Source organism: Meriones unguiculatus, chromosome X (genome assembly GCF_030254825.1).
Source record: "Meriones unguiculatus strain TT.TT164.6M chromosome X, Bangor_MerUng_6.1, whole genome shotgun sequence".
NCBI lineage: Eukaryota > Metazoa > Chordata > Mammalia > Rodentia > Muridae > Meriones > Meriones unguiculatus.
Genome location: NC_083369.1, coordinates 106,554,498 through 106,573,990, shown reverse-complemented (window position 1 = coordinate 106,573,990; position 19,493 = coordinate 106,554,498). Strand labels below are relative to the sequence as shown.

General features: G+C 40.2%; 1 protein-coding gene and 1 non-coding gene across 2 annotated transcripts; one reads left to right on the top strand and one right to left on the bottom strand.

Annotated features, from left to right (window-relative positions):
* Positions 1–2,262: 2,262 nt before the first annotated feature.
* Positions 2,263–3,186, bottom strand: LOC110542338 (melanoma-associated antigen 10-like). The gene has a single exon (XM_021628942.1). The coding sequence runs from the start codon at positions 3,184–3,186 to the stop codon at positions 2,263–2,265; it is 924 nt and encodes a 307-aa protein (XP_021484617.1).
* A 15,994-nt stretch (positions 3,187–19,180) lies between these two features.
* LOC132650156 (U6 spliceosomal RNA) lies at positions 19,181–19,287 on the top strand. Its single transcript, XR_009588551.1, has one exon. It is a non-coding gene; the product is annotated as a U6 spliceosomal RNA (small nuclear RNA).
* The last annotated feature ends 206 nt before the right edge of the window (positions 19,288–19,493 follow it).

The following is a 19,493-nucleotide window of genomic DNA, read 5'->3' as shown; positions in this document are numbered from 1 at the left end:
ATTCTTTGCCTGCACTTTTCATTAGGTGCACTAGTCAGGGTGAAGTTTTGTTTTTTTTTTTTTTTTTTTTTTTTTTTTTTCTTCCAGAAGAGGCAACAGGAGCATCAGGCAAGAGAAAAATGCATGCATAACCCTGATCTCATCACAGCACTGTCACTATTAGACAAGAATTAGAAAATTCTCAAGGCTGGGAGCCATGGTGTTCCCATTTCTTCTAGAAAGTTGTAGAGCCTGTCTATCAGGAATGCTGGAATTTGGGTCCTGCATTTCAAAGCCCCAGTACAGTTCCGTAGTGAAACTAAGTGAAACTTAGTGAAACTTTTCCATAGTAAAAGGCAGATAATTGTTCTTTTTGTTAGAATTTGGTTCCAGCCCCTTCCACCCTGGGGTCGTGCTACTGTCCTTGTTCTCTAGGATATATCAGAGAACATGTAGTACACAGTATACCTAAACAGCCACAATGAAATTTCAGAAAAAAAAAAAAACTCACTAAATTCTCCCTCTTTTTGGACACAAGTAAAAATCGGTGGTGCACAATTACCTCCCTAAAAGGGATGTTCCTAGAGTGTGAGGTAAGAACCAGCTACTCACTTACATCCCTCCCAGAGGTTTTTCCAGAAAAACCAACAGTTCAACAACCACCTAAAGTAAGCACTCCCTTACAGATAGAAAAAAAAAATGCACTGAAGATAACTGAACTAAAACGTTATCTTAAGGTTGAGGAGATGGGTCAAAGGGTAATAGAGCTAGCTACTCCAGCCTGACAATTTGAGTTATATTCCCCCAAACCATATTAAGAGTTTCAACAGAGTGCAACTGAAATCCTAACACTCCTCTATTGAGATGTGAGGTAAAGGAAAGAGAAATGGGCACAATCTGCAGCAAGTCTGAAGTAAGAAGTGTAGCAGCAGATACAAGAGCGGTTCTGTTTCAGCATGGTAGAAGGCAAGAAACAATGTGAAAGTTGTCATCTGCTGCCCATATCTGTACCATGGCATGTATGTATTGACCTCACACTGATATACGCACCTAAATACTTATTTTACAGTTTATCTTTACCTGGGGCTAGAAAGCTTGGTAATTCAGTGCAGTTACTGGTCTTTCAATGAGTGCACCAAAGGTTTGTTTATATCATGCACAGCCTTACAAACATTCTAACTTCTATTCTAAAGGGTCTGTGTTCTACTTCTGGTTCCCGTAGCCATCAGGGACATAAATACTCCACTCATATACATGCAGGCAAAATACTCATACACCTAAAAAACACTTAAAGTAATCTTAATAATAAGTTAAAGAGTCTCTGTCTAGGAGTTCTAGGCCTTACTTTTCCATGATTCCACCATGTGTGGAACCTTCTGTAGCACACAGGAGTAAACCTTAGAGTATCTGAGTTGTGTTCAACTGTAACTCCTATTCCTGCCCCAGGACAGGATTCTTCTTTTAATATTTTAGTTTCATGTTTTGCGGTGATGGGTTTACAATCTTCCTGACTGCATATGAAACATATGTTTCCCTGCTAAGTGACATGCCGAGGCTGATTCTTCTCTGCTGAAGTCCACTGACAACAGGTACTGCTCAGTTTTCCCATCTCTTAGCCCTAAGTCAGTCACACCTCCCAAGGGTGCTACACTGCAGTTTAATTGCAATCAACTCCCAAGGCAGCCTCCCAAGCTGCCTTGGTTTAAAGAGCTGACAGACACTCCAGGAGGGCCCTCTATAGTCTTTCTGTACTAGGGTTTGTGGTTTAAAAGGACTTCGGCCTTCCTCACAGGGATTTGGCTCCTGCACTCACCCCATCTAAAAAAAGCATGTATCTGGTTTCTGCTATGTACCAATTATCTAAGGAGAGATAGGGATCTGGTTTCTCCTACATTCCACTGATAACACAGAACTTTGCACAGAATAGATCCTCAGTGAAGATTTTGGGAAGAAATTCCATTTAGTTTAGTTTTAACTTTAATTAGTTAACTGGCATGAGAGACTAAACATGGTTACATGATCAGAAATTAATTTTATTCTGTTTTTTATTAATGCCAATTTCGTTTCTGTTGCCCAATGAATTCCATCTTTAATGGTATCATATTTTATAACATATTACAAATTAGAAAACATTCTTGTTTGTTTTCAAGATAACAAAATTCTCCTAACCTGATCGACAACAGATACATAGCTAATATCATTTTAACCTTAAAAATTTCTCTATCAACTCTAAAATGCTACTACAGTAGAAGTTGTGATGGTCAGAACAATGGGTTTTCTGGACTAGGCCCTCTCTTCCTCTTCCCTCAAAGCCTCTGCATACTTTTCAGCGTAGGATCTGGGATCCTGCTTAAGGATGCTAGCATAAAACTGCAATATTTTCATCTTGGAGGTCTCAGCATAGGCCCTTGGTCCCCACAAGTACTCAAAGCGTGGAGGACAGCTATTGAGCACCTGCCTGTATTCCACATACCCTTCCTGTACAAATTCTCCAGTTATGAGACTCCTGGGCTCACCAAATATGAAATGATCAACCCCATCATACAGCCCAAGGCTATTCAATACATCCCAGAAAACCTCCTCACTAACACAATTATCCTCTATATAGATGATGCAAAGTGTGATTATAACCAGGCCTGTCTTGGGTACGCCTATAACTCCATGCATCATCCCATCATAGGTGAGCCCCAGAGCAGGCAAAAGAAAATAAGAATGGATAAATGGATCCACTTTCATCATGTCAATGCCAAAGATAAGCCTCATGCACTCAGAGGCCTTACTAAGTATCACAGGGTAGTGCTCCTCATAATCTCTCATGGCCCTATGCATCATTTCTGCCTTGGTGGTTAGCTCCATCCTTCGAAACTTGATGAGCAGGAATCTCACCAAATCAACCATCTTTCTATTTAGCACACCCTGCTGGGGAGACTCAGGGTTGGCTAATTCTGCTTCAGGATTGCCATAGGCCTCACATGATGATGCCCCTGCAATAGAGCCCATGGCAGTGAGAGGAGAGGAGGTTCTCTGGGCACTCTGGGGAGAACTTGGTATTCCTCCAACAGACACATCCCCTGAGTTGGTGGCTATGACCTCCATCTCCCCCACTTCATCCATGGTGGCCTGAGCACCCTCCAGGCCACTTTCTTCCCATTGGGCCTGAGGGCTATGCAGGAAGTTTAAACTCTGGCTGTTCTCAGTAGGATTCATCTTGAGTTTCCTTGGATACTTGCAGTTCACAGGGATGAAGACTCACAAATCTGAGGAAGAATGGGAAAATGTCAGGGTAATCTCCCAGAAAAAAATTTTACAGGAGTTTGCTTAGGTGGTACTCTAAGTCCAAAGACTATGTTGCTTCATGCACCCCTAAAAAACCTGAAAGAGGAAAAGACATGGCTTTTCCAGGTACATCATACTTCTTGCCAGAGGCAAATGCTCAGAAATTCTGTGTCTCTAGATGTAATCAAGGGAAGTGAGGGTGCCTCATACCTGGTCCTGAGCAGTTGCAAAAGTTTGCCCAGATCAGTATGGTCTCATTTTCCTAGCATATGAGACCAGCCTGATCCTTACCTGGATAAATGTAAAGGAGAAGGTTGTTCCATGTGACCCTCTATGTCTCCATTCGTTAAGGCAAAGGTCTATGTTTTGTGAGACAGGAAGAGGAGAAGGAAAGACATCTATCTAATGTGCCTAGGATTTCCCACTGCTGGCAGGAAGGCAAGGGGGTACCGAGTCTCTGTGTTGGGCTTATAGGACTTCCTAAGGTCTCACTTTCGTCCTGGCACACCTGATCCACCGTCTGATGACTTCAGCCAAGTCCTTCAACTTCTTTAGACTAGTTCCTGGAAATTATACAGGGATTTCAGACTGACAGCCGTGAAGAGGACTGCTGTGGAGAAAGAGGTTTGGGGAAGTTATATTTGGATATATGTCTGTGCTTCAGGCTGGAGTTTCCTCTAATCCTCTGAGATCCTTACTTGGAGCTGGCCAGCCATGGGATCCTTGTGATTAACCAAATTCTGGTCACATGCCTCATCTCCCTGAGCTCCTTAAAGCTCTCAGGAGAAGTGAGCTGGTACCAATCTCATTCACCCCTGTGTGAGATCTCTAGTGATGACCACATACACTACTTGGGGTCAACTCTGTTGAAATATGGGTTCCCTAAGTCTACCTCAATTTCACCTTACCTGTCCCCCAGACCAGAACTCCCACTCCTGCTAGATATAGTTTAAATAAGCAAGCCACTTAATGTCCTAGAACTATGATGCCAGGGTATATTCAGTTTGCAAAAGTACATTTTTCTTGACTTAGATATAGTCCTTATAAGAGGTCTGACTACCAAATACTTCTGCTGTCTATATGTGGCTCCCTCCTCTGCAGTGACATTAATCCTAGGACCAAGTATATCATCTCCAGAGAACTCTCACTAGTAGATATGCAACTGAAAGTAAGCCTTCAACACTAGCCATCTATCCAGGGCTCTCCAGCCTTCCGAAATAAGCCACAGAAACTATGGACCCTTGTTAGAATAGATGTAGGGTTTCTTCACACCTTTAGTTCTCACTGTGGTTGCTCACCTGTGTTGCTGGAAGATAATGGACAATTCCCTCTAGTAGCTCTGTCTGCTGTTTGCTGATACCACACACAGTACAGGCTCACATTCCTGAAGAGAGGAAGTGAAGTAAAAGCCCATTTTGAGAACTTTGAGGTATTTCTCAAGACAGACAGAATGAATGAATAGGATTCCTCTTTTAGCTTGGGGATTCCCATGGTTTTCCAATTATATCTCATAAGGCTCATGCTGACTCTCAGATAAACATCATTCAGGACCAGGCCAAGCCTGATCCCCACCTAAAGCCCTGAAGAGGAAGTTAAAGGTTACATCTTTGGTCCACAGTTTTCCACAGTGTGGGCTGTAGAAGGTAGAGGAGGTAAGAATGGGGTAAGTGGCAACTTCTTCAGGTCCAGTATCAGGGATCTTCTTGCTCCTGCTTTAGAGCCATGATACAGTACCTCTACCCATCTAAGGCCTTACCTTTCAGAAATACTCTGCATGTATATGAAGTAGAGAAGGGAAGTAGGTCAGTACTTTTTAACCTTCCTATTGCTGTGACACTTTGATATAATTACCCATGCTGTGGTAACTCAAAACCATAAAATTATTTTCATTGTTACTTCATAATTGTAATTTTGCTACCTGTGGAGAGGAAGTAAGCCTCCTTCCTGCAAGCCAGCAGCACTAAGGCATCCTCTGAGCACTTGGAACCATACCTGACACATGGGTATACGTCTCCCAAATCCCAGGAGACAGTTACCGAAGACACAGAGGGACTCATTCCCATAATTTAGCCTTGGTTTGTATAAGCAGGGTCAAACCTATACAATGTAGCTTTCTTTATTTCAGCCTATTTATCTCTGGAAAAAGTTCCTCAAACTACTCCCAAAACCCATCTTGACTGACAGATGCCTGGAGTCTTTATGGAGTCTCTCTTGGGCCCTGAGTCATTGGAGAGTGTACCAGTGTCAAGAAATAACTAGTTCCTCTAAGAATGACATAATTATATAATTCTCCAGTCCAATTATAACTTGAGTTCACACTAGATCAGTGCTTCTCAACCTTTCTAGTGTTGTGACTCTTTGATACAGATCCTCATGTTATGGTAATTCAAGACCACAAAATTATTTTTGTTGCTATTTCGTATTTGTAAAGTTGCTACTGTTTTGATTCAAATGTAAATATCTTATGGTCTTAGGCAAACACTGTAAAAAGGTCCTGTGACTCCCAAAGGAGTCAAGATCCACATGTTGAGAAACATTGTTCTAGATGGAATGGGGCTTCTGGAGTCCACTGTCAGGTGCAACCGGCCCCCCAATAAAAGAGAAGTTGCCATCTAGTCTAAGATGACTTTTAAACACAGCTCCTCTGTATTTGTCCACTGTGAATACATGGACAAAGGGCTTATTGTTAAAACCAAATCCCCATTTGGTACAGTAGGCACAACAGGGTTACAGCTTTAATATTGTGTGACCCTCTATTGGGAATTGGGATTTTTCCAGTTTGTTGTCCAGTCAAGCTTTAATCCTGGACAAGGACTTTTCCTCCTTACTGCGAAAATGCAACTGTGCAGTCCTCAAGGAAATGCCAGTTGCATAAACAAAAGTGCCTCTAACTCTATGTAAGCCCCACTTGGTGCCATGCTAATCAAAGGAGTCAGGAATCCTTCAATACTGAAAGAGAATCCCAGAGTGCACCATAAGTTTTCACTTGAGATCTGAAAGCAGGGTAAGGATGGCTCCCTTCCCTGAACTTCACAAAATGGCACCTACTCCCTGGAAACAAAAAGTGTTAATGGAATTCCACCTTCCAGAAAATGGTTCTGAGCCTCTGCAATCCCCAGATGCTAGAGAGCACTGATTGGAATTCCCCCTTCCAGGACATACACACACACACACACACACACACACACACACACACACAAATGGCTCTGCGTCTCCAAAGTCCACAGGGTGCAGAAATCACTGACTAGAACTCCACCAACCAAGAACATCAAACAATGCCCCTAAACTTTTACTACTGTGTCTACCAGGAACTTCACAAAATTGCTCAAAGTCCTAGTATACAGAAAACACTGAGGAAAACTCTGCCAACCAGGAACGTCAAACAATGCTTCTAACCCTTTAAAGTGCCCAGAGGGAACCTCACAAAACTTCTGTAATAATCCAAAGTTCCCAGAATGGAAAAAACATTGACTACAACTCCAACTACCAGGAACCTTACAAAATGGGACTAAGTTCCCAAGGACCTGGATGTAGAAAGCAGTAAGGATACTTACCCCTGCTAGGACACTCACAAAAGGGCACCGAGTCCACAAAATCCCTGGATGCAAAATGCCTGGTATGCTAGCTCTGAAGTTAAGCCACAGATGCAGAGCACACTGAGTGGACTTCACCCTTCCAAGAGCTTCACAAAATGGCTCTGCGTCCCCAAACTACCAGCATATACACTTGGAACAGTGGGGAGGAGTTAATTTCCGCAAATCAGCATTCAAGAGTCTTCCAGCTTCCAGCAACCTAATAGAATGGCCGTGAGTCTCCAAAGTCCCCAGTATACAGGAAGCATTGACCGGAACTCCGTCTATCAGGAACCTCACAAAATGGCTCTGAACTTTTATGGTGCCCATATGCAACCTCACAAAAAGGCTCTGAGTCTCCAAAGTCCACAAGTTGCGGAAAGCATTGACTGGAATTCTGCCTACCAGAAACCTCAGAAAATATCTCTGCCCTTTGAAATGCCCAGATGCAACCTTACAAAATGACTCTGAGGCCCCTAATTCCCTGCATGCAGAAAGCAGTAAGTGTACTTACCTCTACCAGGACACTCACAAAAGGGCACTGAGTCCACAAAGTCTATGGATGCAGAATGCCTGGTATGCTACCTCTGAAGTTAAGTCCCAAGGTGCAGAGCACACTGAGTGGTTCTCCCTCCCAAAGTCTTCACAAAATGGCTCTGAGTATCCAAACTACCAGGAAATGGACTGGGAACAGTGGGGAGGAGTTAATTTCCACAAATCCACATTCAGGAGTCTTCTAGCCTCCAGGAATCTAAGAAAATGGTTGTGAGTCTCCAAAGTCTCTGGGATACAGGAAGCATTGACTATAAATTCGCCTACCAGGAACCTCACAAAATGGTCAGAGTCCTGTAAGTCCCTGCATGCAGAAAACACTATGTGTAGTTATCCCTGTTAAAACACTCACAGAAAAGGCTTGATTCGCCCAAGTACCTGGATAAAGAAAGCCTGGTGTGCTAGCTCTGAAGCTTAAGCCCTTATGCAGAGCACACTGAGTGGACTTCTTCCCTCCAAGAACTTCACAAAACTGTGCTGTGTCTAGAAACTACCCGGATATTGAAGTGGAACTGTGGGAGATACTTCCCACAAATAAGCATCCAGGAATTGTCTAGCCTCCAGGAACCCGACAAAATGGTTCAGTGCCTGGGAAGTACCCAGATGCAGAAAGGATTTACTGGAATTCCTTTTCAAGGGTACTCACAACATGACTCTGAGTCTCCTATCCCCTATATGCAGAAAGCAATAAGTGTACTTACCCTTAGCAGGACACTCACAAAAGAGGTCCGAGTCCCCAAGTTATTGGATGTAGATAGCCACCTGTGCTTGCTTTGAAATTAAGTCCTCAGATGCAGAGAGTACTGAGTGTGGACTTCACCCTTCCGAAATGGCTCTGAATCCCCAAACTACCAGGATATAGACTTGAAACACAGGGGAGGAGCTAATCTCTACTAATCAGCATTCAGGAATCTTTTAGCCTCAAGGAGCTTCACAAAAAGTCTCTGAGTCATCCAAGTTTTTTTAATATGGATCTGGAAGTTTGGGTACCCATGCCTTGCAACAACTCAGCCTCAATTTAATGCAAGACCTTCAAAAGGACAAAATATATTTTATGCATGCCCCTCTATCTAGACTGGGCTTCTGATATCCATTGCCTGCTTGCATGTGGAGTCAGAAAGTCACATTGTCCTCTTCTCTCTGAGAAACTCTGAAATGTCTCCTAAGAGCAGACTCTCCACACCCCTGAGGGAGAGGCAAGGGATCCTTAAAACAAGTCAGTCTAGATTAAAGTAGTGCATAATACACCAGACTAGTGATATTATCTGTGGTCTCTCTATCCAGAGTGGAGCTTCCACATTCCACTCTCAGGTCCTACTTAGACTCTGCAAGTTAGGCAGCCCTCTCTGTCTCCAGGAATGACAGAAATTAGTTCCAATTCAGAGGCTACAGCAATGAACTTTGAAGGATCTCATTTTTCTTTTTGCCCCATTGGGATATAGGCTGATGCTGTACATGATGATGAATTATGTGGGGACCACCTCCTTAAAAATGACTATTATAGTCCAACTTTATTCACACACTGTGAGAATACCATACCAAGTTGTTGTCTCCTGTCCAGAAACCTCACAGAATCATCTTGCATCTCTCCAGTCTCCATGTGTGGATGTAGCAAAGTGGGAAGGGGGCTACTTCCTGAAGTTAGCACTGAGACATCCCTCAAACTAAAAAAAAAAAAATGTTTAGAAATTTTTAGAGTCCTCCCAAGTCCTCTGATGAGAATGAATGTTTCCTCTGGAAAGTCAGATCCTTTGCTGGAAAACCCTCATCAATGCTGCTTCTGGACCCAAGACTGCCTATCTGTTATGAGGCTTCCACAACCCACCCTCAGTTTTCATCTTGATGCTGAACTGATTCAAGCCTGTTCCATTCTAGGAATCTTGAAAAATGTCTCCTATGCACAGAGTCCTGAGTTGTAAAAAGGAGATGGGGGCTTATGCACACATATGAGTCACACCTTGATGCCAGGCTTACCAGAGGAAATCATTGACATTAGTATTGGTGTCTCCCTATGAAACAGAAGCACTCCAATCGACCAAAACCTCTCACTTTAACTTCAGGTGACAATGACATTTTCCAACCCAATGCCTGGCTCCCTGCAGACAGAAAGACTAAGAGGGGTTTTCGTAGAAGGTAGTTCCAAGTTGGTGCCAGGCTTACCAAACATGTAGTTGTATTATTTTTTAGAGCTTTATCTGGAGTGGAGCTTCCATTCCCAACCTCAAGCTCTCACCTTTACTCTCAATAGACACAAACCCTCAGCATACCATGGACCTCAGAACTCGGCCTCCACTCCCATAGTTCACGATGAAAATGTAGGGACAGAAGAGGCTGATATGTACCCTATGAATCCATTTGGTAAAGTCAGAAAAACTTGGTTATATCAGAATTTTTGTTGTCACTCTATGTGTATTCTCTAATTCACTCTAATCTGTCTCCTTTACTTAGACAAGTACACAAGGTCCCTCTGTTCTACCTGAAATGCTGACCTTATAAATATTCTCACTTCTGTGAACCTATGAGACACAGTTCAATGAATATCATTTCTGAAAATGCATCCAAATCTACCTCTGCTTGACAGAATTTTGGAGCAGAATGTTCCTCAGTGCATGCAGTTAACATATTTGATTCTGTAGCCCACATTAGACCAATTACAGTGGACTTAGGATATTCCCCCACCTGAGGTTTTCATGTGGAAATGTTTTCTTCTCCAGATTTGAGATACAAGGGAGTCCCTGCACATCTGTTATAATGCTCTTTCATCTCTGATTCTTTAAACTGCTCTTTACACAAGCAAATCTCCTCTAGAAGACATTAGAATTTATTTTCTGTTTTGAACAATATTTCCTTTAAAAACTTAGTAAGGTTTCTTACTTTCCATCATTCAAGTCAGAACTCAACAACTCCTGAGGAACTGGTTTCATAACCATAAAAAGTAGTTAGTGTCCCTCGACCTAGACACCAAACAATAATTTGTTCTGTTTTCTTCCTCCACAGGCCACAATGACTATCTAAAATTGTTTCATTTGTTGAAAATTCAACTTTACTGTGCCAAAAGTAAGCTCTTAGTCACTAGAGGAATGTTCTGCATATTTTCAAATTTAATCTACATCAGTGCAAGAGACTCAGAAACAATGGCAAATATACAAAGCAAAACCAATAACAACAAAACAAAACAAAACAACAACAACAACAAAAAAAACCCTGTAAATCTAGACCCTGAACCCCTGCAATAAAACACTATTGACCAAAGATTCAGGTAACCCTCTCCTGTTCTGAGAGAAGTCCCTTTAAAATATGCACCTATGGGTTGTGGTAAAAGAGTAACTTGTTCTCTGTTACCATCTTCTCATCCAACTGAAGATGATGAAAGATCTCCTATGTCATATCCTTGGAAACGTTGTATTTTCCATAAGTAACTTGTTGGAATTTACATTTTCAATCCTGGATAATCCTGTAACCAGATTTTCTCACAACACTAGATTCAGGCCAAATTTATCCTTTGCTTTATCTTTAACCTAGCCTTTATTTTCTTTCAATCCTAAAACCTGAATAAGAATAGGGATTTGTCAATTGATTTAATCTCTATTTGCATTAAATTTTGATCAAAGAGAGGGGTGATAGCATAATGGTCTCTTCTGGTCATTGGATGGATACATTGTGTCCAGATGCTTTTGTACAAGAATTATTGAAAGATTTGATTCAAGATATGGACTATGAGGGCCATCAACTGTATAAAACAATGGCCATCCATTCTAGTTTACATGTGGCTCATTCAGTTTTTCATACCTCTAACACATTGATCAGAACTTTGCATTTCCTCACCACATGACATAATAGTTATCTGACACATTGGGAAACTACATGGCCATGTGTTCACCACAGTGAGCATACTCCCTATAGCAGGGCATCTGGATGACTCAAAGGGCAAATCTAATGTACTGAGATCACAGAGTTCCTCACTAGCAGCCACATACTGTAAGGATTGATCTCCTTTAGTAAAGTGTAGTTATCCTACTTACCAGAACTTAGGAGGAAAGCAGGCCACATTAGGAAACCCTCACTCATGACTTGAAACTGCTCTGAAGTGTTATTGGAGTGGTAGGCAGACCAAAGAAGCAGCCCGGCAGGAAATAAGAGCACAAATAAGAATATGGGTAAGTGATATTTAATAACCTGGAAACCTTCATGAAATCTACCCCACTTTGCTTCACCTTCATATATTTTGTTTCCTGGAGCTTCTATAGGGTAAGAGTAAGGTACATTACACTAGAGAGGAGAGAAAAATCTTTTGCTGATTCAACATTTACTGAGCTGTTACTGTGCCCTGGAAATGGCACATAAATAAGCAAAGACAGGTCTTGCCTTAGAGGCATTTAAAGACTGTGTTTCAGCACAGATTTTGAGAAAACAGGTATAGCCTCAGGTGGTTCTCAAGGCCTGAATGCAGGGGTAGAGGCCAAATAATACCAGAATCCAAAAACAAAACCATTTAAAGCTCTCTGGAAGAAAATCTAGTTGAACCTGTTAGGTCAGGGTTAAGGGGCTATACAACACTGCAGACCCTAGAAGTGGAATGTGCTTGGCTTGAAATCTGATGCTGGTTTCTAACTCAAGAAGGCTAGGCAAGGGAAATGGCTTGGGTATGGAATGGACGAGGGTAGATTTGCAGTATATAAATTGAAACAGTGTGTACACAAAGGCTGAGGGCTAGAAATTCAGGAGGCTGGTAGTGTCTCCTAGATTATCAGAGAGCAAGTTCAGACCTCAGATGAGAACTGTCCTCAGGAAATAGCCTTCCTGACCTGGAGGAGGAAAGTATTTTCTTCACTGATATTACAGAGGAAAAGACCCAGACGCTGACTCTCATGACAAAATTCATGATTCTGTAAGAAAGCCTGGGAACAGAGCACAGTGGATTTGAGAGACACATTGGACTGTACTTTGGAGACTTGAACTTTTAGGCCAGCAGACCATGAGTGTAAGCTTTTTTCTCCTCCCTTGAAAATTAACCCTTAACAAAAAGGGTACACCAGCAGTTATGGATAGTAAGGCCTGGAGGAAGAAAGTCTGGCATGGGAGTTGTAGCCTTGTAGGCTGAGTCTTAACCTGGAGTTGCTTAGGTCCCAGGAAGAGTCCCTTCCTTTGGGCCTTCTTTGGTTGTGGTATGACACTATTCTGTAGGAGACATGGCCAAATAATAGGGAACCAAAGATAATCCAAAGTAAGTCTACCACCAAAGACCAATCTGGTGAACTAATGACTTCTATTTGGGTTACTATATTTTAACATGGGTGCTTTGGTTACATTTCTATTGCTGTGATAATACACTACAAGAAAGGCAACTAATAGAAAAAAGGGTTTACTTAGGCTTATAGTTCCAGAGGGATAAGAATCCATCACCATTACTGTGGAGATGCATAGCAGTAGGCAGTTATAGTAACTGGAGCAGCAAGCTGAGAGCTTAAATGTGGAACTACAAGCCAGAAGCCAACAGAGCACACGAGAAACTACCTGTGGATTTTGAAACCTAAAAGCCTGCCCTCAGGCTTTTATGACACACTTTCATGAACAAAGCTACATATCCTAATCTTACCCAGTGTCTCCGGATCTGGACCAACTATTCAGATGAGCATGAATAGGGTGATATCTCATCCAATGTATCACATTCCTCTCTCAGTCTCTTAGAGTCTAACAGCTATATCAGGTTGCAAAATGCATTTAGTTCAATTTCAGAAGACCCATAGTCTTTTACAGTCTTAACTGTGTTTTAAAGTCCCTAGTGCTTTCTGAGACTAAAGAGTATGTTTTTACAGTGACTTCTTGGAAAATAAAAAAAATAAATATGTACTTCCAATATGCAATGACACAATATACATTTCTATGCTATAGTAAAAAATGCAGGAATGAGGAAGAGAAAATAAGGCGATCAAAACAAAGACCAAAACCAGTAAGGGAAACACCAGGGGTCTTTGGCCAGTGACTTGGAATCTAGTTTACAGATATCAGATGCCTCTACTCATCCTGCATTTTTTTTTTCAACATACATATCTCTCTCTTGGGTAGATTTCATAACTTGTGTGCAGCTGACTTTGTCAGTGGTCTCATAATTCTGGTATCACAACATCTTGGGTTCTCCACCTCAACCAAGGCCTCATTTTCACAGCTCCCCACAATAAACAGTTGTGACTTTGTAAAGACATGCCTTCACATGCTGCTTGACCTCAGCAGCTCTCTGAAACCATGGACAAATAATCTCTAATACTCTCAATCTTCAATTTTTCATGTCTCAAAAGGCAGTTACAACATGATCAATACTGTCCGGTTAGAATTCCAGTTTAAGATAGAGCCTCACCCCTTGAATCTTATTAGTAACATCTTGTGTATGCGATTGTTTTGTAAGATCTGAAACCCTTTAAGCTTTCTTTTAGAAATTAGAATTTAAGCTGGGTGGGGTCTTTCTGTAAGTATCTCCCTAATCCAAATCCAGAGTAGAAAGCTTCTCATTAATGAAACTAATGTCTTCTCAATTAGAGTCTCTTTTCCAGCACTAGTTTTAAGAGTAACATTACCCTTCATACAATTCTTTTTCTCTCTAAGCCAAGTATGTTGTGCTTAAGTTTGCTTTACTTACTTTTCTACCTTGTAGCCATTCATAAGAGTTAGCAGTAATGATTTTTGTAACAGATTCATTACTTATGTAATTTTAAAATTTATTCCACTAGAACCGTTACATCATTGTTATGCTGATTAGCTAGTTTTTGTTGTTGTTGTTGTTGTGCTTTTTATTTGTTTGTTTGTTTTTTGGCCATGGTGAAACAGCTAGTGTGGTATGGGAAGCGGAAACCTCAGTTGAAGAATTTCCTCCATCATATTGGAATATGGTTATGTTTGTGAGACACTTTCTTAATTTTATGTAGGAAGACCTATCCCACTGAGCAAGGTGCTATTTCTAGGCAATTGGGCCTAGGTTTTGTGAGAAAAGTGGCAAATCAAGTTAGGAAGCTGCATTCCTCTATAGTTGCTGCTTCAGTTCCTGCTTTGACTTCCATCAATGATGGACTATGACCTGAAAGTATTAGCCAAATAAATCCTCCCCATGTTGACTTTATTTAGTGTTTTATTAAAACAGAGAAACAAACTGAAAAAACTACTTTTTAATTTACCATTTTCTCGAATTTTGTATAATGCAACATGTATAAGCTCACAGAAACATGTCAGATTCATTATACAATGAATTAAATTTGGTTACTGTGATATAGGAACACTGTACCTGTCCCATTTTTTTCATGACTTTCATTATCATTTATTTGACCTATATAGATCTTGGCCTATTATTTAATAAATCAGGCTTTAAAGTGTGGATGTGATATTAATTTTGTATATATATATGTATATATATATATATATATATATATATACATTTATATATATGATTCTGCACATTGGAGGAATTTATAACTAAGCCACTTAAAAAGTAAACATTATGTACCACAAATAAAAAACAATCTAGAAGCACACCAGCCAAGGATGAGTACACTATCCAAGTATTTAGAGTGAGGTAAAAATCCAGTTTAGGATAGTAATTTGAGTAATGTCATACTTCCTCCTGAATCCCAGTTATTTCACTCATGAGCTTTGCTACTGAACATGAAAATGCTTTGGAGCATCATTCTCTCATCTTTAAAATGCAACTGAAACACTAAAAATAGTATAAGTACAGAGGTTTCTATGTAACACACTTTGAAATGTGTCTGACACACAATTATGATTAATGAAATATCCGTAAAGCCAAAGTAAATAAGATTTCCAAGGATGGAATAATCAAAGCTGTCAAATACTAACAAGAGGAATTATTAGATATGGACTACAATGTATTCATTATCTTTAACAGCAATGAGTATAACAGTCTTGTATGAATCTTAGTGGAAAGATGGGTATAGAAGCAAGAAATGATGAATTGATCATGAAGAAGTGGAAACAATAACAATGAGCAATCAAGGTCATATTGTGAAGCAGGGTCCTTTAAGCATTTTTCATGGCTAATGTCATTCACAGTGATGTAAACAGTAGACAGTTTCCATCTTGCAACTGAAAGAACCAAGGATCAGCAGGCTTAAGTAACACCAGCAAAGTTACAGTTAGCAATTGATATTACAGGAACTCAAATACAATTTCTTTTCACATACCCTATGCTAGCACAATGAAAAGCTAGGAAGCTTTAAGGCATTATTCAACAGCTTCCTTGGATTAGAAGATGCTGTGTATTTTAGTTTCCTTAGCACCAGAGCTCCAAAGAGAAAACACATAATAAAACATCTTTCAACTTTGAATAGCTGACTTTCACGTTTAGATCTTTGGACCCAGTCAAAGATTTGCTGTGCTGATGAAGGCTTATAGATTTCTACTAATGTGACTGTAAGGCAGTGCTCATCCAGCTGTGGTACCCCGAACTGACCTTCGCAGCACAGTGTGAAGCATTTATCAAGAATCAAAGAGAACACCCAGTTAAGGAAATCTTACAGAGAAGGTTTTACAAAAATGAGACCTTATGTCAGGAAGCACTTATGTTTTACCTTTTAATTAGGAATATATCCTGGGTGTGGGTCTACCTTTTTATTTAAATTTTCCTAAGTAACAACTCTGATTGAGCCCACATTCTGACTGTTATGACACTGTTAGTGGAAAAGAACTGCAGTTAACCCAGTGCATCAGAATGTAGGCTAGGTCAGAGTATCCTAACAAATATATAAGTGCCATACATTGGCAGCAATCAAGATGTAGGAAAGTATTTTCATAAGTAAAAATAGCAGGATCTGAAAATGCTTCTAAAAAAGTGGTATAGAGATTCATGGAGAATCAGGTTTACTAGAACCAAGGAGTGTTTCTGTTGAGCCCAAACTGGCATAAATTCATATGAAATCTAGTAAGAAAAACTTCCCTTTGGAAAAAAAAAAAAAAACGAGAATCCTGAGATTACATTGAGTAGGTAGGGTCAAATAGGATTAGTTGATTTTAATTGTATTTCCATTAATTATTTATGATTTACTTGTCAATTCCTTTAGAAAAAAATGTAGAATGGGTAAAATTTAAAAACTCCATGAAAACTCTAAAAGTCATCTAGACAACATACTATCCTTTTATTTCATGTTTTTCTTCACTATATCTGTATGTTTAGGCACCCCAGTGTGTTTAAATTATTTTCATTCACTAACAGTCATAGAGACATTTATGTTGAAAATGCTACAGACATACACCATTCTCAGATATGCTTAATGTGTCTACTGGCCTGTACATCACTGGAAATCATCCTATGCCTAGAAAAGTGCATTGCCTTGAGTGTATTCCTCTACTGGAGGTTGGATAACTGGATAACCCTGGAATAAATAAAACAAACAGCCACACTTTAAATTAGGACAACTGCAAAGGTCATTAGAGCCCTGGAACAACATCAAAATATGAGATAATACTTTTTTGTTGTTTTGATTTGAGACAGGGTTTCTCTGTGCAGCCTCGGCTATTTGGACTTGCTTTGTAGAGCAGGTGGATCTCTGTGAGTTTGAGGCCAGTCTAGTATACAAAAGCTTTAATTCACAGGAGAGTACACATTGTGTTTTGTTTGTTTGTTTTGTTTTCTTGGTTATTAGAGACAGGGTTTCTCTGTGTAGCCTTGGCTGTCCTGGACTCAATTTGTAGACCAGGCTGGCCTTAAACTCAAAGGGATTCACTTGTCTCTGCCTCCCTTAATGCTGCGATTACTGGCATGCACCACTGCCACAGGCTGAAAGTATACATTTTATAGCCTTATCTTCCACATCCAACTCTGCCTTCTTTATTTATACAGGGGCCTGTTCCTTTTTAACAGTGTAATGAAACTAGAAATAAAGAGCATTTTTCTATTCAGGACTTAACAACAGGGAGAGTATCTTAATACCAAACTCCTTAATGGAATGAAAAGCACCTGGAAGAGGTCCAGAGGTATCTGTATTATACAAAGGTCTCACGTAGAGCACCAAAACATATATAAGAATCTTTTCATGGAATATGTAAACATGTGGGGTGGAGTAGTCCTTAATAAGCCATCTATCTATTGAACAGCAACAAATATGGTGGAAGGGTTCTAATTGCTTTTACCCTCTGGATCTTGCAGCTCTTGTAAAGTTTACTGTCACTCTCTCTTGAAATTTCCTTAATAAACTTCTTGTAAACAACTGTTCATATCAGAATTTGATTAAAAAAACCCATTCCCAGAGGTTTACTTGCCATCTTTCCCAATGGACAAGGTTTTAGCTTCTCAGGTTAAAATACATGCATTATTTGTGGATATGGGAATCGTCAGAAGCCCCCTCCCTTTGATGAAAATCTATAGGCAAACACTGCCTCCCGAGAGAAAGTGAATCAGTTTTGTCCAGGGACATGTCACATGACAGGTTCTCCAACACCAAGTTTTCAGCCATAAATATATGTATAAGCAACATTAATAATGAACTCAGGAAAATATGTAAATATGTGTGTGTGCAGCACAGAGAGGGATGGAAATTATGTAAATATAGTATTTAGCCAGGAAACTGAAATATTCAAATATTTTGTTAAAAATAAAATCCAAAAACTAGAAATTTAGAGCACTGTATTTTAAAGATGATCTTCAAGGTTTTGTACAGAGCTTTAGATTCCATCCTGATATCCTCAAAATTATTCAGATTCTAATACATTCTGAATATTAGAGATGCATCAGGTTGAAATCTTGAATTAGAATTCTTTTTCCTAATGATATCTTGGTGTCATAAAGATGGAAATTTGAGCAACCATATAGACATGGTGCCCTGAATATGGTCTTTGCACTTTGATAACTGGCCATCAATAATGGTGAAACCTTCCCTTTGGCTTAGAGGGAGCAATCTGTGACAGATATAGCTTGAAAGAATAGAATCCAGGTGAAGCTCATAATTAAAAGTATCATGGAATGGTAGGGCATCTTTTAGCTATATTCTAAGGAATGGTATAGCTGGATCTTGAGGTAGTGCCCAATATTCTGAGAAAGAGCCAAATTGATTTTCAAAGTGGTTGTATAAGTTTGCACTCCCACCAGCAATAAATTGTAAAAAAAAATAATATTATGGATGTGCGTTGGACATATGACAGGAGTCTACCGCAGAAGGCATCTGAAAGACTCTACCTAGAAGTGTATCAAAGCAGATAGTAAGACTCATAACCAAACCTTCAGCAGATTGCAGGGAATCATATGAAAGAAGGGGAGTTAGTATGATGTGGAAAGGTTAGGAACTCCACCAGGACCAAATAAATCTGAGCACAGGGGTCTTTTCTGACACTGACACTCCACCAAGGACCATGTATAGATCTAACCTAGAACCTCTGCTCGGATGTAGCCCATGGTAGCTCAGTAACAAATTGGTTTCCCATAGTAAGAGGAACAAGGACTATTTCTGACAGGAATTCAATGGCAGGCTCTTTGACCTCCCCACCCCCCAAGGGAGGAGCAGATCTGCTAGGCCACAGAGGACTTTGCAGCCAGTCCTGAAGATACCTGATAGAACAGGGTCGGATGAAAGGGGAGGAGGTCCTCCCCAATCAGTGGACTTGGAAAGGGGCAAGGAGGATATGAGGGAGGGAGTGTGGGATTGGGAGGGATTAAGGGAGCAGGATACAGCTGGGATACAGAATTAATAAAATGTAACTAATAATAAAAAATAAATTAAATAAAAAAGAAAACATGTAGACAAGAGCAGAATACATATATGAGGTCATTTTTAACTAATAATAATAAAAAAAGTTTTACAATAGTGCTCGCTTAAGCAGCACATATACTAAAATTGAAATGATACAGAAAAGACTAGCATGGCCTCTGTTCAAGGAAGACATTCAAATTTGCGAAGAGTTACACATTTTTAGTATGTACTCACTTATAGCCATATAATATAGGATAAGCATACTATGAGGCACAGACCCTAAGAAGATAAATAACAAGAAAGATGCAAGGGAGGATGCATAAATATCACTTGGAAGGGGAGACAGAATAGACAATGTAGTGGTTGAAGAGAGGGAACAAGGTAGGAGAAGGGGTGGAGAGAGTTAAGTAGGTAGAGATCAGACCTG